Consider the following 25325-nt stretch of genomic DNA (forward strand, 5'->3'; position numbering starts at 1 on the left):
ACCCTACTCTTGAAAATTACTATCTTAAACTTATTCTAATATCTAAATATGTACATATACACTACATTGGACTAAAAACTAACTTTACAGGTACTATATATACTAAAAGATTCAAAACTTGCAGATACAAAAATCGGAGCTATAACAACCATCACTGGCAGAAGGAAGGAACTGAAGGGGGTCAGGGGCAGCATGACTCTTTATACCTGTCTGCAGTGGTGAGAAGCACCACAGGGTGCTCACACTGCCCCAACAGGTACTGCTGAGGGAAAGATCTCTGACAACTGTGCATGAGACATGCACACAGCTATAGTGGAATGGACATGTGCAATCACTTGAAGAAGAAACCTTTGTTACATTCACATGTATAGTGTTACAGAGTGGAAGTGCAAGTTTACTTCTGTCATCTTAACTCATTCCTAGGGAAGCGTTACCCATTAATCAGGAAAAAAGTGGAAAGGTAAGTGTTAGTGCAATACTAAATTGTGAGGCTAAAACAGATAAAGTCACTTTAGTGCTAATGTATCATGTAGTTACACAGACTAGCTTGTGTTGATTTCATCTCTATATAAAAATTGAATTATTAACATGAATTACGATACTAGGCAGCACAAACTTGTTTTGAACACTGTCTTCAATGCGAAATGCATTACCAGCTAATATCTAATGCATCCTTAAATTGTATATATCAATATTCCTAGTACATACAAAATACTTCAGGTTGAACTATTTTTACTTTTACCAATGAACATTAGTACTAATTTTTCTCTCTCACCTGCACAATATCCCTTTCTGCATATTTTCCTCTTGAGGAGATTCTGACTACATCACCATCCAATTCTTCCATAGCTTTAAAAAAAAAAAAAAAAAAAAAAGGTAGTTTATCCACTTGCCATTTCAGCCACACAACAAAACTATGTTATCAAAAAGAAATTTTAGATCTGTCTGAACCCAGAGCAAAAAGAAGGAATTCTTTCTATTAATTTAAGGCACCTCTTAAGATCACTTTTTATACAAAATATAAGATACAACAGTTAATTTGCACCCTCTTATCATTCACAGAACCATCTGTTTCTTGTATTTTTAGTTTTATTTACCTCTTTAGCACAAAATAAACACTGGTATAGAAAGCAAGTATGAGATTTTTTGGATCTTTTCAATCCTACTCCACAGTAGAGCTGTAGTCCATAGGCTGGAGTAGCAGTAACATAGAAGCAGCACTGTAATTCTGAACCCAGATTTGGGGGCGGAACTCCCTTCTAAAGCTTGTCTACACTTACCTCAGAGATTCGGCGGTAGTCGACCGGAGTTACGCAAACTACACAAAAAATTGCGTAACTCCCGTCGACTTCTGTGCTTCTGTTCTGCACATCGTCTTCACTGCACTGTGCTGACAGGAACTGTGTTTCCGTCGACGCAGCACTACACCACTTGAGAGGGTGGTCTTAATATGTCGACTTCTGGATCGACTGAGCGGGTCTTCGCTGACTGCTCAGTCGATCCAGGTAAGTCGATCTGACGGTGGGGAATTTGCTGCTGTCAGTGAAGGCATAGCCTAACATTCATCTAATCAATTCACTTGTACAACCCCAATTAACTGAACTTTAATCGGTAAAATAAATTTCACAAAATGATTCTCTCCCAGGTAACGCAACCTTTTTCCTTAGACTATGTTGACATCTTTTGGTATGGCATGTGGCAGGAGCGACTCAAACTTGCATCTGGAAATGTAATTACTGCTACTGTCCAGTAGTAAAAAGTTCTTAAAGATTATGATAGCAAATTGATTCTGTAACACTTTAGGTCATAGTTTCTCAACCTGTGGTACCCTGGGGGTATGCGAGACACAGACTGGGGGTATGCTGCGAAAAACCCACTGAAGGGAGCTTGGTGGCAGCTGCTGGCTTTTGCTGGCTGTTGGGCGGCAGCCATTGGCTTCTGGTGGCCGCTGGGCAGCAGCCACCCACATCCCACCTGATCACAGCTCCCAGGTGGGAGCCTGGCAGCAGCCTCCTGTGTCTTGTGAGCTGGGCTCGCAGCTGGGTGGCTGCCACCCATGCCCCGGCTCTGAGCTGAAACCTCCCACACCCTGGCTTGAAGATGGGCAGCAGTTGCCTGCCACCTGCCCACATCCCCGGGTCCCAGCCTGCACAGAAGCCTCCTCCACCCCAGATCAGATTGGGTGGCAGTTGCCCACCTCCCGGGCTGACAGCCAGGCAGCAGCTGCCTGCATCTTGCCCAGGTGGCAGCTCTCCTCCCCGGCTCTAAGCCCAATGCCCAGAAAACCAGGCAGAGAGTCCAGCAGCTTGCCCAGTCCTAGAGCTGGGCTCTACCCACAGGTTTACTTGTCAATTTCCCGGCTGTAGCTGAGCAGTGAAATTGACGACTATGACAGCCCCAGATTTTACCAGTATAAAAATCTTGAGGAGCCCACACAGCGTGATTTGCCCCCGGCCCGCACCCCCCTAGGGACGGCCATGGGGAACACTGCTATCCACTCTGGTGGGCTGCTAGTGCCTGCTCATATCTCACAAGTTCCCTCCTGTGTGAGGAGAACACCATGTGACCCTGCCATCAGGTCATAATGATTAGCTGGCATTGACCTTTGCTCCTATATGGAGGAAGGGGAGGTGGAAGGAGGGGAGAAACAGCAGGGGGTTTTGTGATCTGCCACAGCCACATGGCACTGCAGAACTCTCTTGCTTTATGAGAAATACAGTCGTTCAGTGGTAAAGGGGGAAAAGATTATATTTCTCAGAGTGGAAAATTGAGTGTTGGGGTACTTATTAAAATTTTCAGAAGTTAGGGGGTAACTTGCTACTTAAAAGGTTGAGAAACACTGCTTTAGGTAAGGACTTTTTTAAATATTTACATAATTTTTTAAAATGTAACAGGGCATAACTGAGTTGCATGTGAATATCTACAGCACATTAACATAACAATCATACTTCACACACATATAACTAGAAAGACTAAACTGATGTTCTACTCTGAAAAGTGACTAAAATTGGCACCATGCTTTTATGGTCTCTCAATGACTTTGAATGCAAGTGTGCTCAGTTTACAAATATTTCTGTTCTAAATGCCAGCTGCATGAACTCAATCTGGAATATAAAGTGACACTTGATTTTTTCTTGTGCATCAGAACCAGTAATAAGAGTTTTGCAGGCCAAAATCTGCTCTAAATGACATCTGTTCAAATCCACTGCCTCTGATTCCTCACACATTCATTTTTTTCCTTTTTGATGTTTTCCATCAGTATCACTGCTGAGACTGTCGCTGCTATATATATCACCTGCATTTTAGCTGATAACAAAACTGAAGTAGAAATACCATAATTGATTAGTTGGCAGTAAATTACTTTCTTCTGTGCTAGGTCATAGTACTAAGTCTAGGAAGATTAGAAGTTTTTGCCTTCAACCATAAGTTCCTCTTTTTTGTGAGCTACTTCCAGAAGCCTCTCTACATCTACTACATCAGAAAGTGTGGTGATCTTTGTGCTTCTCACTGAATTGAGCTCCAAGATAGAGTTTTACATCTATTCTATGTAGATTGGAACGATTTTTTCCATCCAAGCTAATTGCACAAGTGTTATATTTTTAATGAGATGCACCATATTCTAATCAAAGTATTTTGTACCCTCTGAAAAATTAGCTTGTGGAACTCAATGCCAGAACATATAGTTGAGGCCAAAAACTGAGCAAGATTTTTAAAAAAGTGTTATACCATTATATGGGTTATGAGCACATCCACAGATACATTATATAGAATTGTTTAAAGAAAATGACAACAAAACTCAAAAGTTTGGAAGGGATATATGTCCTCATGCTTCAGAACAGAAGCCAACCTCTAAATGAAAAATTGAGGACAAAACTTGTCCCTTGGGCAGATTATTTCATTATTGGCTACTTCAGGGTTTCTTGCACCTTTTTCTAAAGGATCTGATACTGGCTACAGTTGGACTGATACAGTGGGGCCATTTTTTTGTTCCTATGACAGACAATTATTAAGTACATGAACTGCAAGTTATATCCACTATTAGTGATGGATACTTTTTAACCTTGTCATAGTTTTTCATTTTTATGTACTGTAGATTTTGTAAGTATGGTTTCTTTTTGCTTAAAGACAAATAAAAACTTATCAATTTTATACCAATATAGGCAGGCATGATGTTTTAATAGAGAAATATTGGTAAATGTCAATTTCACCGCATACACACAAACTGAATAAAAAGAATACTTCCATTGATAGTAATAAAAATTTACAGATAGGTGAAGTAAGAAAATGTTGCTTGAGAACGTACTAGCATTTGATTTAAGGATATTTACTTTGTATATTTTGATATCTGATATTGACAATTTGTGTTTTAATGGTTATAAAGCTTTAATTTTTTGAATCTCAGCATCTACTGTCACTGAATAATTATTGCCTGACTCCACCCATTTGTCTGACCCTTCTCTAATTTTTTGCAAGTATGAAAATTCAAATAGATAAAAACAGAAAAAATGCTTAAAATCCATAATTCTGCACTATCATGAAAATATAATTGATCAAGACAGAAAAAAATTGCTTAAAACCAAACATTGATATATCTGTTAAAATTATGTAAAAATAGTAACAATCGAATTCTGCCAAGCCTAAATACAGGTCAACATTTTCTGGAGCATCAACTGAAATCTCAAGGCTGCAGTAGCAAATATAGTCCCAGTTCTCCCCTTATGTAAGGGGTCAAGGAATGATGTTCAGTGGGTCTCATATTTGTAGAGCAACTGGACACTTCTTGCTCTTCCCTTGCCATCTCTGTGTTAAAGTGCTGATACCAGCTGCAGAACAAAGCTTTGTAGAGTGCTGGGGAGTGCAGTTCCACTCAGGTGGCCTGCCTGTCTACAGTTTGGATGTTGGTTTGGCTGATTTAATGTTTTCTGTACCTGTCTGGTGATGAAGGGTCAGGATTCTGCCCTAAAAGTTTGGAAGAACTTTAAAATAATTTTGGCACTTTTTAGTTCACACTATACTACTCTCCCAATACTGTTGCTAAATGATGCTGGTCGCAGATCAAGAGACAGTAATATAACCATACTATATAAAAATTAAACTAACCTAGATAATATATTAAACTTATTCAGAGTTCCTTTATTTCTTTGGTTACTGCAATTAGAAGGATCAGGCATGCAGTCAATACTACCAGCCATCTGAAAATGTGCACAAATAAATAAATATCTGTCCAGCAAAACTACGTGAGCATGCTCAATTCTCTGCTCTTTTCTTTTTACATAACAGCTTGTGGAGCATTGTAAATCAAGAGCCACATATGGTTCTATGAACTGAACAGAGATCCTTAGGGGCAATATAACTCCACATGCTGGCTTGTAAGCATGTTGAGCTATCAGTCATCAAGTCAGCTGGAAACTTCAACAGTGTTCATACCTTGTTCCATGTTATACTGTTCTTTTAAAAGGACAGAATTTGTTTGAAGAGCCATATATTATTGAAATATAAAGGATAAGCATTTTAGGAAAAACATATAGATCCCTTACCATCAAACTCTGCTGGTCCAACTCCTACTATAATTATTGACATTGGAAGCTTTGAAGCCTTCAAAACAGGAAGAAAATAGATTTAATACACAGTATAATCTGCAAATATTATGCTGGACTTGAAAGATAATTTGATTAAAAACATGCACAGGATCTTATGTTTTGAGGAAGAAAGGAAAAATACATATGTTATCTTCTCTAGTTGTATAAACAATCTTGGATGAAGATAGTTGATCATTTTGTTCTTTTGAGTTTTGTTTGTTATTTCCCCTATAATTTATCTTTTATGATTCAGATACAATAAAAAATACGATTAAATGCAACAAACTCTATTAAGGCATATTAAGATGTGCAGCTCAAATTACAAAAGCTTCCTACGGCAGTTTATTAATCAATGCAAATCAGAAATGCAAATGTTCATTGAAAGACAGAACCTGACGCTTAAGTAACACACACAATAAAGTACAAGGATTTTCAGGAGATCATATAGCTATCTACAACCAACTAACTTCATTTTCTTTGCACATGTATAATTTCTATTCTTTGAGACTCTCAGAAATAAGACTTTACACATTTTTACCATGAAAGAAATGTTAACTGAATCAATTAGCTAGGACACTGAGAAAAAAGAAAATAGGATGAGTAACATAAAATAAAATTCTGAAATAATAAAGCTTTTAGAAAGAACAGGTTACTTCAAGTTTTTTATTCTATAAAAACAGGTAGATGATATACAGCTTTATGTGAATAAAGTATTTTTAAATCCACAAAGGCAACATTATAAATATTTTAAGTTTTCTTTCCCTGATGGCACTGCAACACAAAACATCTGCTAGTTTAAGGAAATATTCTGGACTGAGCTGCCTAGAGCATAAAGATAACCAAAATCCTTCAAGCAAATGTGAGAACTGACAATTGTTCTTTACTGGGACACACTGCTGAACTTTGAAATCTTTAAGTCATTCTAAGTAGAACCTATACATTGACCAAAATTACTGGGGCACCCTGCTGTGCTAATTTTTAAAAAGGAAAACCATTGGTTTTCTTCCAGTCTCCTGGAATTTCTCCAGTACTCCAAGACTTATTGAAAATGTACACTAATGGTCCAGTGAGCTCTTCAGGCAGCTCTTTTAAAACCCTTGGATACAAGTTATCTAAACCACTTGATTTAAAAACATCTAATTTTGGTAGCTGCTGTTTAACATCCTCCAGATACTTGTGGAATGGAAAGTATGGTGTCATCACCATATGATGAGACTGTACTATCTTTTCTTTTCTCCTAAACACAGAACAGAAATACTTATTGAACACTTCTGCCTTTTCTGCTTTATTATAGATAATTCTGCCATCTCCATCTAATGGACTAATACCACTGTCAGGATTATTTTTTTGTTCCTAATCTATTTAAAAAACTCCTTATTGTCCTTTAGTCTGCTGGCCATAGATTTCTTTTTATGTTCCTCAGCTTCCCATATCAGTTTTCTACAATTCCTAAAAGACAGTTACTTACCTTGTAACTATTGTTCTCTGAGATGTGTTGCTCATGTCCATTCCTTTCTAGGTGTGTGCATGCCTCTGTGCACGGTTACCAGAATTTTTTCCCCCTTAGCAGTACCCATAGAGCCAGCTCCGGTGCCCCCTGGAGCCCCGTGCACATGCCACAGTATATGAGGTGCCACCGGCTGTACACCCGCTTAGTTCCTTCTTGCTGACAACTCTAATAGCAGGGACAGCGGGCGGATCATGGAATGGACATGAGCAAAACATCTCGAAGAACAACAGTTACAAGGTAAGTAACTGTCTTTTCTTCTTTGAATGCTTGTTTATATTGATGCCATTCTAGGTGACTCCCAAGCAATACCTTGGAGATGAGATTGGAGTTCATCGGTGAGCCGTCTGCAGCACTGCCCTGCCAATGCTGGTGTCATCACATGCTTGCTGAACAATGGCGTAATGGAAAGTGGAGGTGTGCACTGAGGAGCAGGTAGCAGCTTTGCATTGTCCTGAATGGGCATCTGCGCCAGAAACATTGCTGCTGAAGCCTGCGCCATGGTGGAATGGAGGAGATTTGCTGCGCTGAAAAAGGTGAGCCTTTCATCCTGTTGGTCACTGCCACGAAGAATTATGTGGACTTACGGAACGACTTCGTCCACTCTATGTAAAATGCTAGGGCTCTCTGGACATCAAGTATATGCTAACGGTGTTCCTCGTCTGAGGCATGGGGTTTTGGAAAGAAAACAGGTAGGAAAATATCCTGATTAAAATGAAATTGGGACACTACCTTGGGCAAGAAGGCCGGGTGAGGCCGCAACCCGACCTTATCCTTATAGAAAACCATATATGGCAGTTCTGAGGTAAGTGCCCTAATCTCGGACACCTTTCTAGCCGAGGCCACCTTCCAGGATAGCAACAACAAGGGAGAGGTAGCTAAAGGCTAGAACAGGGCCCCCATGAGCCTAGCGAGCACTAAATTCAGGTCCCAGTGAGGAAACAGATCCCTAACCTGAAGGTAGAGCCTCTCTATGCCCTTCAGGAACCTGACTGCCATATCATGGGAAAAAAACAACTTCCCATGGTTTGGGGGGTGAAAAGCAGAAATAGCCGCCAGATGCATCCTCAGTGAGGTAATAGCCAGCCCCTGCAGCTTAAGGTGTAGCAGGCAGTCTAAAATCATTTGAATTGAGGCCTGCTGGGCTGGGACTCCCCAGGTCGCTGCTGAGCAGATGAACCATGTCCACTTGGCTAGATACGATGTTCTAGTGGAAGGTTTCCTGCTACCCATTAGAACCTGCTGCACCTGAGATGAACAGGCTTGTTCCTCCGGGTTCAACTATGGAGCCTCTGTGCTGCCAAGTGCAGAGATTCCAGGTCCGGATGCAGCAACTGTCCCCGGTCCTGGGAGAGGAAATGGGAACGGCTCAAAACAAATTGTAGAAGCCATCTGTGACCAGGAAAGATTGCAATATGAAAATATGCATCCTTCAGGTCAAGGGCGGCATATCAGTCTTGAGGATGGGAATGATGGAGGATAGGGAGACCATGTGGAACTTGAGCCTTCTGAGGAACTTGTTCAACCCTTGCAGGTCTAAAATGGGTCCGAGACCCCCCTTTGCCTTGGTAATGAGGAAATTCCGGAAGTAAAACCCCTTTCCTCTCCTGTCTGGTGGAACTTCCTCCACTGCCCCCAATTTGAGGAGGCTCTCCACCTCTTGCCCGAGAAGTTGCTCATGAGAGTGGTCCCTGAAGAGGGACAGGGAAGGGAGGATTAAAGGAGGGGGAGGGGAAGAAAACTGCAGGGTATAGCGCTTTTCAACAATCCCAAGGACCCAGTGGTCTGATGTAATACAAGCGCACTTGGGAAGGGGGTGAGGCGATTCATGAACTGCAGGGAAGGGGGATCCTGATTAGAAGCTGGTCGACCGTCCTTGGGTACATCATCAAAACAGCTGGCGCTGCCTGCCGGAGCGCCGCAAGGGGCCCTGCTGTTGGCCTGATGAGGAGGTTTGTCGGCACCTCCTGAAACTCCTATTTCTTCCCCTCCTCCTATAGGCACCAAAATGAGAGGCCTGATATCTGGACTGCTGCTGTTGAGGGCGGAACTGCCATCTTGAGGTTGAGGCTTGTAGAAACCCGGCGAACGGAGGGTGATCCTAGAGTCCTTCAGACTGCTCAGCGTGGCGTCCATCTGGTCTGAAAAAAGGGCACTCCCATCAAAAGGCAGGTCCTGAATTGCTGCACTTCTTGAGACAGACCAAATGACTGCAGCCATGAACACCTCTGCATGGCCACCGCCGAAGCCATAGCTCTTGCTGCCGAATCAGTTGCGTCTGAGGCTGCCTGCAGGGCTGCCTTGGCCACTGTCCTACCTTCCTCCAGGAGCATTGTAAGATCCATTGACTACTCCTGGGGTAACGCCTCACCAAAGTGCTTCAGAGAGTCCCAGATATTGTAATTATATCTCCCTAACAGCACTTGCTGGTTAGCAATTCTAAATTGTAGGCTAGACGTTGAATAAATCTTTCTGCCAAATACGTTTAGCTTTTTGTAGCCCTTATTCTTCAGCATGGAGCTGGACTGGCCCTGCCTGTCCCGCTCATTTGCGGCTGCCACTACTAATGAGCCCAGTGATGGATGCGTAAATAGATACTCGAACCCTTTTGCAGGGACGTAGTATTTCTTCTCCGCCCTTTGGAGGTTGGTGGTAGTGATGACGGAGTTTGCCACAGCCCCTTAACCAGCTTGAGAATCCTTTTGTGAATTGGAAGGGCGACCTGGGACGGCACTGCAACTGCCAGGACATCAAAGAGATTATCCAAGGTCTCTTTGAGCTACTCTGCTCTAGCCCAGATTAGAGGCCACTCTCTTCAAGAGCTCCTGCTGAGCTTTAAAGTCATCGAGCAGGACAGATGGGCCTGCCGTAGTCGCCTCACGCGGGGAGGATGACTGCACCGGGACAGTGTGCTGTTGCAGACCTTCCTGCGCGGCCACTGAAGCTGAGGTCCCCTCTAGTAGGTCTGAATCCACGTCTGACCCAGAGTCCTGGGGCCTTTCTTGCACTGCTTGGGCTGCTGATCTGTTTTCCAACGAGCGGATGAAATGAGGGCCTGCCACCACAAAGAACCCCCACAGGTTCCAATATAGCCATTTCATGGGCTATTGCCCCTGGGGCCAACCCGAAGGTGAGGGTCCTGGTCCCTGATCCCAGGCTCTTGGGACACAGCAGTGGCTGGAACGGGCGGCAAATTTGTCCTCAACCAAGGAACGAGAGTCACTAGCTGCGGACCACGGCGGGGCTCCTTTTGCCAATCTCCCACCATTCCGTGGCGATTCATGCCGGTGTCTGGAGGATGGTGACCGGTGCCTCGACCCCTTGGACCTATTATGGTCCACATCATGGCAGTTGGTGTGAGGCGTTGTGGAAAGCAACCTCGAGGACCAGCACCAGGAATGTGCAGTGCGGCACCATGGGGACGTTGAAGAGCGCCCTGGTGCCGGGGAGGTACAGTGGTGCTGGCTGTGTCCAGGTGAACCTGGTGCTGACAGTGACCGGCTTCAGTGCCTGGTCATCATGGGGGAGACTCTCGGTGCTGGGGAGGCAGAACGGCACAGCTTTCTCGGGGACCTCGGTGTCAGAGAGCAGGTTCAATGCCGTGAGCTCCTCCATGCCGGCGATCTGAGTCTACTGCGTTCTCTTGCCAGAAACCAACATGTGTGGTGTTGCTCAAGTGTTGGCAGTTGATCCGGTGCCAGTGACAGGGAACGGGACTCCGGGGATCTGTGTCTCGATGGTGGGGACCTTCTCCTTGGTGACCTGTCCCAAGGTGATGCCCTCCGGGACTCAGGTGACCGGTGCAGCGAGTGAGGGGGTCTGATCATGAGCTTCCCCTTTGAAACTAGTGCCTTGTTTCTCCCCGGCACTGGAGCAGGCTTAGGAGTGGGCGGCGTGGGATAGCTATCAAATCCCTCACTGCCTGAAGCGCCTCTGGTCTCAATGGCACCGTGAGCTGGAGGGATCCACTTCTGCTCCCTGGTGTCAGGGGTGGCTTCCTCAGAGGGCTCGGAGCCCTAAAGGATGAGCCCTGCTCCGAATGCCCCAGCACAGGTGGCTGGAATAATGCGTTGCCCTTGCTCAACCCTGCATCTCTGCTCTTCTTCAGTGCAGGGGAGCAATCCTTGTCCAGGTGCTGTTTCTTCTGTCTCTTTCGCAGAGGAGAAGAAGGCCGGTGCTGTGACGTTTCTGATTCCGGCGGGGCATTTGCCCCAAAGACATGCTCGGCACCGAGGCAGAACATGGCAGCTCCAAGGCTAGTCTCAATGCCGCCTCCCTGGGAAGGGCTTTCAGGCAGATATCCCTTTCTTTCTGAGCCCTCGGCCTGAAGCCCTTGCAGATCTTACACTTGTCCTTTCGGTGTGACTCCTCCGAGCACTTCAGACAGTTCTTTGGGGGTTGCTGAATGGGAAGGGCTTGCCGCAAACTATGCAGGGCTTGAAGCCTGGAAAGCGGAGCATGCTCCGCTCCCAAATCAAAGTCCTTAACAGGACCAACACTTAACACTAACCAACTACTAACAAACAACAGCACTTAAGAATTAAGCAATTAAGAACTACTTAATTAACCTAATTACTAACTGTAATAGAACAGGGGAACTGAAGTACTTGCGATCACAAGTGAAGCAAGGTTCCAGCAACTGTCAGTGGCGGAAAGAAGGAACTGAGGGTGCGTAGGGCCGGTGGCACTTCATATACCGTGGCATGTGTGCAGGGCCAGCCCTATGGGTACTGCTAAGCGGAAAAAAATTCCAGTAACCATGCACGGAGGTGCATGCACACCTAGAATGGAATCAACATGAGCAAGCACTCGAAGAAGAACTTCTGATTTATATTTGTTACTATCAACTTCCCCTTTCTTCCATTTGTTATATTTTTTATTTCTAATTTGTTATAGCTGCCTTCACTTCCCCTCTAAACCAGGTCATTTTTTTAACTGGTAAAATCTTCTTCCTTACTTGTGAGGTTGTGGCTTTTGGGGAATTGTAGTGTTCTTAGTTGATTCCCAATTATCATTCACATTTTTCTGATTAAATTCTGCCTCTCAATTGATTTGGCACATAATTGTTTTCAGTTTTGTGAATTTGGCCTTATTAAAGTATCAGGTACATACACTACTGGTCTGGACTTTATTCTGCTCACATATTATAAATGTGATCAAGTCATGATCACCATTAACATTTTTAGTTTTGTGATCAGTTCCTCTTGGGAGAAGGTCTAATAAAAGAATTCCCTGTGTTGGCTGTAACACTTTTTGAGTCAGGAAATTGTCATGTATTCCGTTCAGAAATTCCAAGTATGCTTTAGTACTAGCAGCATGAGACTTCCATAATGTGTCAGTCAAATTGAAGCATTCCATGATCACGCAGTTTTTTCCTTACACATTACAGATAAATGGGTAAAGAGGTGGTCATCCTGTTCCCTAGTGTGATTTGGTAGTCTGTAATAGACACCAGCTAATACTCCATCTTGTGTTTTATCTCTTGGGACATTGATCCATACGCATTTAAGATCATTTTCTTCTGAGTTATCAGTGAGTGTGAAAAGGGGAATGCCATTTTTGACACAGAGTGTCACTCCTCCTCCTCTTTTGTCACTTGATCCTTTCTAAATAGTTTATAACCATTGATTTTAATATTCCAATAGCATGAATCATCCTACCAGGTTTCAGTTATACCAGCTAGATCAATTTTATTTTCATAAATGAGAAATTCCAATTCCTCTTGTTTTTTACACAGGCTCCTAGCATTAGTGTATAGACAATTCAAGAATTTCTTTTTTTTGTCCCTTGATTCATTTTGTTCTCAACATCTCAATTTTGTGCTGAGTGCTCATATCTTCCCTCTTTATCCGCCCCTTGCTATTAGTTTAATGCCCTCCTGAATATTCTAACCAGCCTGTCCAAAAGAGATTGGTCCCCCTTCCAGTGAGGTGGAGGCCACCCAATTTATACAACCCCTTCTCCCTAAAGAAGTTGGACCAATGTTCCACAAAACCAGAACCCTCCACCACCTACCTAACCAGAGGCTCACATCCAAAATCTTCTGCTTTCTGTCATGAGACAGGTTATACTCCATGTCTCCTTCTTTGGGCCACATTCATGCCCCCACCATATAAAGGTCACAGAGAAATCCAAATATTTTCTCCCTACTTGAGGTCTAGTATGGATACTGAAGACCAGCTTCTCTGGACCCAACAGCAGGTAACTCTTTAATAATATTAAGAATGAATTTGACAAAAGATGTTAATACTGGATCTGGTTCATGATCTTTATATATTGATTTATTCCAGTTGCTGGATGGAAGTGAAGTCATAACTGTGCTCAGTATACACACATGAGATCAATTCATCAAGGAATTGCCAAATATTTTATCTTAGGAGAGGTATTTGGCAAATGAGACACTATATTCTTCCATCTCTCTTCTGAAATAGATATTGCCTTGGATTATAACTTAGATACTGGAGCTATATGAGGACTGTAATTGGCTCGTCCAAACGCATGTTTCTGAAGGATTTAACAATGGCTATCTTCAGTAGATCTCGAGATTTATTTTCATATTCTGAAACTTTAGGAAAATAATGCTGTAATGATGGATTTCAGTATTTCCACCTGGAACATTGATTTTCTTATGGACTTTTTGAATGGGTTACTTCTCTTTGCAACACAAAAAACCTTGTGGAATCTTGTACCCTCTAGAAAAATTTGGCTCTCCACAGAACTGGTACTATTATTCCAGTATGTAGGAGATGGTCTATTGCACCCTTCATCTTCTGATGCTTCAAAGGGTCTCATAGTGTTGGTTTATTTATTTATTTTGAGTAAAGGATAAACTTGTCCTTAGGACAAAGAGCGAGTTGAATCCTTCCTCAATTATCTCAAGTATTTGTTTTCTGAGGTTGCTCACTCCCATATGAGGGCCCAACCTGAAGTTCCCATGGGGGGATGAAGGGGGAGAGGAGGATTAGGCAGGGGGAATCTACCCAGTCTTGGAAAACCCCAAAACAAGAGAAGCTTTTGGGGATGGTTGGTTTTTCCAGGGAATCCCATCCTCTCCAAGTCTCAGGAAAGGCAGCAATGTCTTCCTTCTGTGTAATCTATTCTGGAAGTGGGAGGGGCGGGGGGGGGGGTGTCAAAGGGAACAACTGCTGAGATATGGTAGTTCGAAGATTCTCTCACTGGAAGGAGGGAGGGTTTTATTCCTTCCCTAAATCCTCAGTGACTGTTTTGTCTCCCCAAAGAGATTACTAATAAAATATTTGGGAGGATATGAGATGTTAGACAGCAATTCCAGTTTCTTCAAGTGAAACCATAGTTGCCCCCAAGACACAACTTTGGGATTTTTGAATGTACAGCAAAAGCTGTTAGGAAAAACTAGTTCAAAGTAATAAAAAACTGCAGCCAATACTCTCAGGGCTGAGGCTGTCATTTACAACTTTAGTCTGAGTGTTGATCCTATTCTCTTTTTTATAAGTATGGGAGAAATACTTCTGCAGTTAGTATGATTATGCCCTTTACTACGGAGGCTGCAGCAGGCTTATCTTTGACAGAGTATTGAAGGCCTTTTATTCCTTAGATACAAGTAGGTCTTGACAGGAAATTCCCATTTCACCTTAATCACACCCTCACAAAACAAGCGAGAAAGAATTTCATAGCTCCTCTCCAGTTTCAAAAGGTTTAGTTTTTGTTTCATTTCATTTCATTTAAAAAAAGACACAGCCCCTTCTAAAGTTAGATCCTCATTTGTGCATAATTCTCAGAAGCTTAGTTGAGACTCTGAGGGATCTCACACAAAGCCCCAGCTTTGAAGATTTCTCCTTCTCTTTACAGGAGAGAGGGAGACTCACAAAGGGTTTTAAGACTGTGCTGGCCCCTGATTGTGAGCAACATTGTTCACCATTCCCTGGGATAAATCCTGAGAGAAAAGGGGAGGAACTCTGTGAGGAGGAGAGTGAACTACTATTGAGACTGAAAGGGCAGTCTGCAGGCATGTATTCTGCATGTATCCCTTCAGAAAACAACAGCCACTTTATGACCTCCTGTGGGACAAGTAGAGGCTGAAAGGACAAAGAAGATAGGTGTATCTCACAGACAAGAGGATCTGAATCACTCCACCAATTGCTGCTGGGTTGGGCTGTGTAGGACCATCCACACGGAATGATGGTCTGTGAGCTGGAGCCATTGGAGACAACTGACTTATTAGTTTCAGAAAGGTAACAGGAGCTGTCATGGCAGCTGAGGACTTGCAGGTAAAACTGCTAGTGAGAAGGGGCTTGCTTCGTGGCCTTTTCAACCATCTCAGCACAGACGTTGCCTATGTGCTGGCTGAGAGTAGGAATTTCTTCCTCCTGGTTGCTATGGGGGGAACTTGTCTTCCCTTGTGATTTAGGAATCTCCAGGAAAAAAAAAACTTTCCTGCTTGCTCTGGAAGCTGTAGCAATAAGTTTCCTATGTCTGGGGGAGAGGCAGAGAGGTTTTGAAAAACATACATTTGATACTATGGCATTTATTCCGCCCTTTTTTCAGCAAACGGAGCTTCATCTGTGCTGATGTAGACCTTGCCCACACACCAGGTGGGAGCTGAGTTTCTGCAGCCTGTCATCTCTGTCTGTCATTTCTGATGGGGGAGGAGAAGAGAGGTGCTGTCTTTCAAACCCTTCTCAAAAAGCCAAAATAATTTTTTCAGTTTAGCAGTTTTGAGAAGAAAAATCTCAAAACCAATGAAGAAACTGACTTTAGTTAAAAATCTTTTAAAAAATCCTGTGAGAGCTCAGCTACAAAAGGAGACCTGGCATCTGCAGTACATGCCATTCGGAGACAAAAAATTCTGGAAAGGAGTTTTTCCTAAGGGGGGTCATCCCAGGCTTATAGCAAAGATCTGGTCTTCATTCATAGATTTTAAGGCCAGAAAGGACATGAAGTTGGGGAATCCTCCATTCTGAAGACCATCTGACATGGAGGGGACTAAAAAGAAGTCATTTATTTCTAAATTGCACAATCAATATATAGTATCAGCTAGGAGACCACAAGTTTCCTCAGAATACTGATTTGATAAAACTGGTTGAGATTCCACAGTTAGTTTCATTTGGCCTTTATCCATGGCAATTTTTATCATTTGGAAAGAAGAGTTTACTGTCCAAAATATTAAGACCGGGAAAGATACTGCGTATAAAATATAGAAAACAAAGTTTTATTTAAACTTACATTAACTATGGATTCCTTTGCTTGAGCCATGTCTGAAATAACCCCATCTGTAATAATGAGAAGAACAAAATACTGGGAGCCATCTTTTACTGAGGAAGCATATCTGAAAGAACAAAAAAAAGACCAAAATTATAATAGCAGAAAACCTTTATACAAACAGATTAATATGATAAACTATACTTTTACAATTCAATCACTTAAAATAGTAATGTTGAGGGTCTATGCTAAGCCCCACAAAAGAAAAAGCATGCATAACTAGAACAGGCAACTCTGCCTTTAGCTGAGTACGTTATTATAACAAAATAATTGTGGTATGTATGATAATTATGTGTTAACAGATATCTGAAGAAGCAACTGAACAAAGTTCTCTGTAGCTGCAGAATCGAAGGAGTGTGAAAAGCATATTGTTGATGGGTTACACCCGCAGAGGTACAATGAACAATGTAGTATCTGGCAGTGCCTTACAAGTATATTAACTATTAAGGAGTTATTAGGAGGAGTTATGAGGAGGTTGCTGGAATGAAATTGGGAAATATTATTATGGGCTGACTGCATTATGGTGCATTTAAAAATAATTAGGAATCAGCACATTATATGAAGATTTTGTTAAACACCTGGAATGTTTGTAGGTCATGCATCAATTTGTTATATTCTGCTTCAGCAATTCTAACACCTGAAATTAGCCATCCTCTGCATGACTTGTGAAGACTGTGTAAGATCCATCACTGAGGTGTATGCAGAAGCCTCACCAATAACAAAGTGACTACTTTTTCTTGAGCAGCAAAACTGGCAACAGTAAGAGCATCACCAAGAATAGTATGATGCAGTTTCAATATGGAATACCATAATTAGTAAATATCCCTTGCTCCAACCTGCAGCTAGGGGCTATTTTACAAGTTAATAAATAAGGCACTATCCACAACTATTTACACACACAGATTCTCACAGTTTTATTCTACTTTATAGTCATAATTATTTGTTTCTCTGTATCTACAAATAAAGTATTTGCTCAGGTATCTGTTCAGCTAAATTACCTCATCTAGATTATGTGCCCTAGATCAACACACAAAGAGGATCCTCTGTGTGAAGCTCTCCCTCATATTATTCAGAAATGAGGCCTCAGTCACCTTCACAGAAGCATCTCTCCTCTCAGAAATCTCTCCAAGCTGTGTAGAGGCAGTATTGGGGAAGGATGCAGAAGAGATGCACATCATCTCTCCTACATCCCCATGGAGATTCCCCAGAGAACATAGTACCCTCTCCAGGCTGTATTACCTCTTCTGATGAGTCCATTCCACCTGGGGATAGTGTGGCCAGAGAGAGGCCCTGGTTAGCCAGACTAACACAGAGAAGGGATACATCAGAGTTAGAATCAATGCAAAGGTGTACGAATGCACACAGATCCTTGGGATTCTGTCAAGTTTAGGGTTATGTCATTTCCATGAGAGGTAAACCCTGCTCTCCTCCAAAAAGAGAACTCTACAAAAGCATCCTCATAGATATTTTCTTCCATAGTGACTTCTCCTTTGGGTTTTAACATGGGAGGGTCTGATCTGGGCTTCTGGTATTTATCAGTTACCATAATGCATAATTTCACAGTTGGGCCCATGTGGAAACAACAGCACAAAGTAGTCCTATAAAAATGAATAAAAATATATGTGGATCAAAGTTTCAAGCACTACAGTCCAGAGTGATTTTTAAAAATGCTCATCTCCTACCCTGGTCTTCATTCTTTAAAATGTCCATCAATATAGTATATTCGATTAGTTTATATTTTAAAAATCCTAACAAGAACTAGTGATGTGCATATAAAATTAAACTAAACTCATGAATTTTCATTGCTGTAACCTTCATCTTCCCACATCCCTTCCATACTGCTTTTATTTTTGCTATGTTAAATCTAATTGCTTTGGATTAAGGACTTGACATTTTATTTGTTTGGAAAGTACCATTTGTTTTTGCATCAATGTATAAATAATATAATAAATACTACTAATAAGCAGCAATAATCATGATCCATAATTAAAATTAGTTGATTGCAACAAGTTGAAGAAACTGAAAATTTTAAGTGTCTTTTTCTTTATTATTATTCAATGTAACTGACAATGAGTACTATTTTGATGTGAACTGGAGTGAAAGAGCTTTCTCAGGAATTACAGTTGGTCAAAGGGTTTCTGCAATGGCGTGAAAACAACTGATAAAACAGTTGCAGAGGTTTAAGTGGTAGTTGCATATTCCTTACTCTAACCATTGGTCTTGTCATCTGTAGATTTTTACAAACTGAGGAAACAACGTGTAGGATTCAAAATATAATGCTGTTTTAGGTTACCAACTCAAGTGCCAACTCAGATTTACAAGCAGGCTGTTCAAAAAAAATGGTTAGAAATCTGCCTATTCTTTACTACCATGGAGTAGTAGCTGTTTAAATGACCTATCCTGAATCTAAGTATTTTACTTACTCTGTACACCTAAGGGCTGGTCTACACTAAAGAATTTTGTTGACAAAACAGTGGAGGAATCCACATTCAAATGCTCCTCCCACTGATGTAACTCCCTTGCTATGCTGACATAATAAAACCACCTCAATGAGCAACAGAGCCCTGAAATTGACAAGAATGACAGCTGGACTTCACTCCAGTCTGGGAATAGGGTGAGAAACCCAGGGCAGCTGGACCCTGGCTCCACGTTGGGAGTGGGGTGAAAAGCCCTGGCTCGGAACAGGGTGCGAAGCTCTGGGCAGCTTCCCCCAGCTGGGAGCGGGCAGGGGAGCAGCACTGGGTGACTGGACCATGGATCCCGGCTGGAAGCGGGGAGGGGAGCAGCCTCAGGCAGCTTCTCCGCCTGCTCCCAACTGGGAGCCGGCAGCCTTGTCTCAATCATGAAATTGACAAGGCTGCCCAGCTCCCAGCAGAGAAGTGATAAGCCGGAGTACCTGGATCCTGCTCCCTGGGGGCAAGAAGCCCCAGGGCAGCTACCCCCAGCTCCTGGGTGGGGGCGGGGGAACAGGGAGGGAAGAAGCCCCAGAAGGCTTCTCTGGCTCCAGCTGGGAGTGGGGAGGGAAGAAGTGCTGGATGGCTTCTCTGCCTGGTCCCCACAATGAGCCGGGGCAGCCTCATCAATTTCATGGCTGAGTGGGGCAGCGGGGAGGGGTGGGGGGGAGAGAGAAGGGGGAGGAGCTAGAAGCGAGGGTAGCTGGACCCTATTCCCAGGGGGCGAGAAGCCCAAGTTGGCTTCTCCTGGCTCCTGGAGGGCAGGGGGCAGAGGACAGGGAGGAGAGAAACCCTGGGTGCTTTCCCCTAGCTCCTGGCAGGGTTGGGGAGGGGAGAAGCTTCCCCCAGTTCCAGCTGGGGAATGGGGAGTGGTGCAGCCGCTGGGAGCCTGGAGCCTATGGGACAGCCGGGCTCCCAGCAGGTTGCTGCCAGGGTAGTTGAGAGACCGGTCTCTCAGCTCCCCACACTGGCCCTTTCAGGTTGGTAGAAGTGCTCCTGGTGAGGACACACACCACCGACCCAAGGAGGGTAGTCTGGACATGTACCACTGCAATAATTACTGCAATGGCTGTAAATCGCCCTAATATAGGTTGACTTACCTTTCTAGTGCAGACAAGGCATAAGCCAATGTAGTATTCCTAAAATAATCTAGTTCCGGGAATAAAACCATTCTCTTTATGGGCCAACTCATTTAAAAAGAGGCACATATAGAAAGAAACCTTGGATTCCTTAGTCCCTGAGCCAATAGATGTTAGGACCCCCCCCACCACAGTCTTTTCAGTTCTTAGTTCACTGACAGAAGCTGAAGTCCAGAATCCAGCAGCAGGCAATACAACAGGTTTATTGGGATCTTTTCATACAAGCATCCATTAGGACCCCCCAGTCCTTTTCACCATACATCTTCCCCCCTACTTCTTGTTTTACCTCCATTTTTATAATGTAACTTAACCAATCATTTCTTTAACAATATTACAAGATGATTATTTAACCAATCCTAATGTATTGTAACATAATTATTTAACCAATCATATCCCACCACATTAACTGATCACACTTAGTTATTCAACAGACAGAAACAATCAAATAACCAGACAGAAATCATTCAAATAGATAATAGAGAATTGGTTACCATAAAGACAAAACAATAAAGAGTGTAGAGTTTACAACCACAACTGTTGATAAGTAATTCTTTTGCTAAACAGAATGCTATCAAACCAAGTTTCCTTTAAACATTCTAGAATCTTTTCTTTATCTGGCGGTATTAGACTGGATCACCATCTTAACAGCCTGGTATTAGATGTTATGTTGGAATGTGTGTATGTGACTGCACGCTTCCCATCATATGGCCGCCACTCCTGAATCTGAGCCAAAGTACAAGGCCTCAGACTTTCACAGTGAGAGAAGGCCTGTGGTTTTGATTCTTTGTTTTATACCCCTATAACCAGCTAAATGATAAGGATGTACTTACAAAACATGGGCCTTTACAGGCAGGCCTGAATATCTATATTCTATATACTAACACTAGAGTTTAAGCTCGATGCAAACATTATATACTAGGATTGCAATAAGATGCATCAGCAATCTACACTGAGTAATTGAAAGGCAAACTCCCAAGTACCAGCAAAACTCAGAATAGTTCTTTGTGACTATTGTTTTTCGGTTACATTTTACACAAGTAAGGAAAAAGCTCTGAGCTATGTAACTACATATTTATTTTTAGGCCTCATGTTCACATGGTTAATGAAATTAAGTTATCAGAAAGCTCATAATGTAACAAGACACAAATCAATCAAAAATCGCACTTTGTACATTGTAGGTGTTAACTAAAATATTTGTTATGACAACATGGGAGGAATTGAGAACATTATCTCAACAGTAATACTGCTGGAGTAATCACCACATTAAAAAAAAACAAGCCAAGAACTGAGGTTTAAGATGTATAGGCACTTCTTGCTGATATGTGCAATACTCAGTATGCTGCTGATTAGTAACTGAACAGATATTTTAGAAGCAGTGGTCCCAGCTGATTTCTGCTTGTTATTCGCCTTGCATTCTGTGATTGGTTAGAGAACTGGCTGAGAGAATCTGGACTTCACTGATTAACTGGTGAATTGCACTTTATTTCCGTAGACCATAGCTTAATATTTTAGAAATTCCTTTACCTTATTTAGTATACTGTACACTATGGACCCTGCAAATCTTACCTGATTAGTTCCATTGACTTAAACCAGAATTAGGCTCTTATTGAGCAATAGTCTCTTCTTGCCCACACACAAAGTAATGTATTAAATGAAAATCTACTTGCCGATGAAAATATGCAGTAAAAAACTGTACTCTAATACTATGACATATCTGCTTTTGCCTAATGATTTATAAATGTAAGTTCAACAGTTATGTAAAAACAAGAACAGGTCCAAAAGAAACTGAATTTACAGAATCTGTTAGTTTTATGAGATTCACTACTGAACTTTAAAGAAAATTGCCATCAAAGTCTTCTCTAATTCCAGGTCAAGAGTAATAGTTCTTTCATATTATCATCTGAAAGGTAGTTTAACAAAACCCTACAATATACAAATATAATTTCTTGATTTTGATTATAGAATCATAGGGCTGGAAGGGACCTCGAAAGGTCTTCTAGTCCAGTCCCCTGCACTCAAGGCAGGACCAAGCATTATCTAGACTATCCCTGACAGGTGTCTGTCCAATGAGCTCTTAAAAATCTGCAATGACGGAGATTCTACAACCTCTCTAAGCAATTTATTCCAGTGCTTAACTACCCTGACAGTTAGGAAGCTTTTCTAATGTCCAACCTAAACTGCCTTTACTGCAATTTAAGCCCATTTACTCTTGTCCTATCCTCAGAGGTTAACAAAAACAATTTTCTCCCTCCTCCTTGTAATAACCTTTTATGTACTTGACAACTGTTATGTCCCCTTTTAATCGTTTCTTCTCCAGACTAAACAAACCCAGTTTTTTCAATCTTCCCTCATAGGTCATGTTTTCTAGACCTTTAATCATTTTTGTTGCTCTTCTCTGAACTTTCTCCAATTTGTCCACATATTTCCTAAAATGTAGCACCCAGAAGTGGACACAATACTCCAGTTGAGGCCTTATCAGCACGGAGTAGATCAGAAGAATTACTTCTTGTGTCTTGCTTACAACACTCCTGCTAATACATCCCAGAATTATGTTGAGTTCTTTTGCAACAGAGTTACACTGTTGACTCACATTTAGCTTGTGATCCACTATGACCCCAGATCCCTTTCCACAGTACTTTTTCCTACGCAGTCATTTCCCATTTTGTACAACTGATTGTTCCCTCCTAAATGGAATATTTTACATTTGTCCTCATTAAATTTTATGCTATAACTTCAGACCATTTCTCCAGTTTGTTCAGATCATTTTGAATTTTAATCCTATCCTCCAAGCTCTTGCAACCCCTCCCAGCTTGGTATCATCTACGAACGTTATAAGTGTACTCTCTATGCCATTATCTAAATCACTGATGAAGATATTGAACAGAATCTGACCCAGAACTGATCCCTGAAGGGACTCCTCTCCAGCTTGACTGTGAACCACTGGTAACTACTTACTTTCACTGATAACTACACCTTATAGCAGCTCCATCTAGATTGTATTTCCCTAGTTTGTTTATGAGAAGGTCATGTGAGACAGTATTAAATGTGTTACTAATGTCAAGATATACCACATCTACTGCTTCTCCCAAATCCACAAGGCTCGTTATACAGTCAAAGAAAACTATTAGGTTGGTTTGACATGATTTGTTCATGACAAATCCATTCTGACTGTAAATCACCTTATCTTCTAGAAGTTTATAAATTAATTGCTTAATTATTTGCTCCATTATCTTTCCGGGTACTGAAGTTAAGATGACTGGTCTAATTCCCCAGGTTGTCCTTATTCCCCTTTTGTATAGATTGGCACTGTATTTACCCTTTTCCAGTCCTCTGGAATCTCTCCTGCTTTCCATGACTTTTCGAATATAATTGCTAATGGCTCAGATATCAAATCAGTCAGCTCCCTCAGTAGTCTAGGATATATTTCATCCGTCTCCAGTGACCTGAAGACTCCCTAAATGCATGGTCACTTCTATGTAGTGCAGTGTGCCTGGCGCCTCCTGTGATTAACCGTGGGAGAAAATGGTTACTAACTTTCCGTAACTGTTGTTCTTCGAGATGTGTTATTTATGTCCATTCAAATGAAGGTATGTGCTCATCCTGAGCACGGCTGCTGGAAAGTTTTTCCTGTAGTGGTATCCATCAGTTGGCTCTGATGCCCCCTGGAGTTGTGTGTTCATAGTTATAGTGTTATAGTCCCCTCAGTTCCTTCTTGCTGGTTAACTTTGACAGAGGGGCAGGGGTGGGGGTTGGAATGGACATGAGCAACACATCTCAAAGAACAATAGTTATGGAAGTTTAGTAACCATTTTTTCTTCTTTGAGTGCTTGCTCATATCCAGACCAACGTAGGTGACTCCCAAGCAGCAGTGCACATACAGGGTTCAGAGTTCATTGGCAAGCTGATTGTAAAACTGCTCAGCCAAATACAGCAACATTTCTAGCCTGTTAAGTGATGGCATAATGAGATGTGAAAATGAACTATGATCATGGTGGTGCTCTACAAATGTCCTAAATAGAGACCTCTGCTATGAATGCAGCCAAAGATGCTTGGGCCCCCTTGTGGAATGTGCCATCAGGGCAGGAGCAGGGACCTTTGCCTGGTTGTACCGTGTGTGGATACAAGAAATGATCCACAATGAAATTCTCTGGGTGAGACTGGAAACAGGTCTATTTGGGGAGCTCTCCACTTATGGAAGTTGACTTTGACAACATCTGGGTGAATGGACCACTAGTATCGGTTGGAGAAGATTCTGCTGAGGTGATCCGCTAGGTCGTTTGCTCCATTTGTGAGCAGCAGGTCAAGAGGAGCACGGCCCCTAGCTGGTTGCTCCAGCACTTGTACCAGGAAGTTGTCGGCCACACTCTCCAAAAATTTCCTGGATTGCCTGTGCTCTGCTGTATTGCTCTTCTAGCAGATGTCAGGGTGATTTAAGTCCCCCATGAGAATCAGGTCCTGTGAACTGGAAACTTTCCCTAGTTGACTGAAGAAAGCCTCTTCTACCTTGTCCTCCTGGTCTGGTGGTCTATAACAGACACCCACGATGACATCACCCTTACTGTTCTTGCTTCTAAGATTAACCCAGAGACTCTCAACTGGCTTATCTCCAGTTTCATACTGGAGCTCAGAGCAACCATAGTGCTCTCTTACATAGAGTGCAACTCCTCCACCCTTTCGCCCCTGCCTGTCTTTTCTGAACAGTTTATACCCATCCATGACAGTGCTACAGTCATGTGAGTTACCTTGGACAGGATCAGTAAGAGGTAGAGGAATCCAGAGGGATCCAGAAGATGTGATTGCTGTTGAGTGTCCTCTGGTTATCTTCTATGTCCTCTGGTTATCTTCTTCTGGGCTCTCTAGAGTTCCCATCCCCTTTAACCTCTGAGGCACTAGTGAAGGGGAAGTTCTAGGCACCACTATGTCATACGGTGTCCTTTCCAGCAGAGACCTCCCCCTGGCTACAGGAAGCACAAACCTGTCCTGCAGTAATGACCTCCACTTTTTGGCCATCATCCTTACTTTTCATTTTAGTTATTTCACAGAAAATAAAACCTCTTAAAAATGCAAGGGTACTTCTACTGAGAATGCTACAGTACAACAACATCCCTTTCTCGATCAGCAGAAAGAGACAAACAGATCTGAGAGTTCATTTGCATGCTCAACAGCCACACTGGGAATTAAAGCACATATACCAGTTAAGAGATCTACTGAGAATTGATATTTTCCTTATCTATCCTACATTTTGGAGGAAAGGGGCCAAGTTTTTTCTACTATATAACTTAGTTTGGTGAAGTGGGAAGTTATAAAATATATCCCTTCATAATGAAAAATTATTCCTAATAGAGTAATAGATGGATAAGAGACAATAGTTTAGAAAGATTCCAAGCATCTTCTCATTTTTCTCTTTTGA

The 25325-nt window shown here is 42.3% G+C and overlaps 1 protein-coding gene across 1 annotated transcript in view; it reads right to left on the minus strand.

Moving 5' to 3' along the window:
• The window catches only part of CPNE8 (copine 8), a 207689-nt gene that overhangs the window by 17032 nt on the left and 165332 nt on the right, over window positions 1–25325 (minus strand). Inside the window, exons 17-19 of the mRNA XM_067564411.1 lie at window positions 16288–16390; window positions 5538–5595; window positions 776–849 (exon numbers count right to left, since the gene is read on the minus strand). Coding sequence (XP_067420512.1) covers window positions 776–849; window positions 5538–5595; window positions 16288–16390 — 235 coding nt within the window. The remainder of the gene's footprint in view (window positions 1–775; window positions 850–5537; window positions 5596–16287; window positions 16391–25325) is intronic.

The sequence above is a fragment of the Emydura macquarii genome, unplaced genomic scaffold (genome assembly GCF_026122565.2).
Source record: "Emydura macquarii macquarii isolate MOO-44397 ecotype Brisbane River unplaced genomic scaffold, CSIRO-AGI_Emac_v2 contig_2636, whole genome shotgun sequence".
Lineage (NCBI taxonomy): Eukaryota > Metazoa > Chordata > Testudines > Chelidae > Emydura > Emydura macquarii.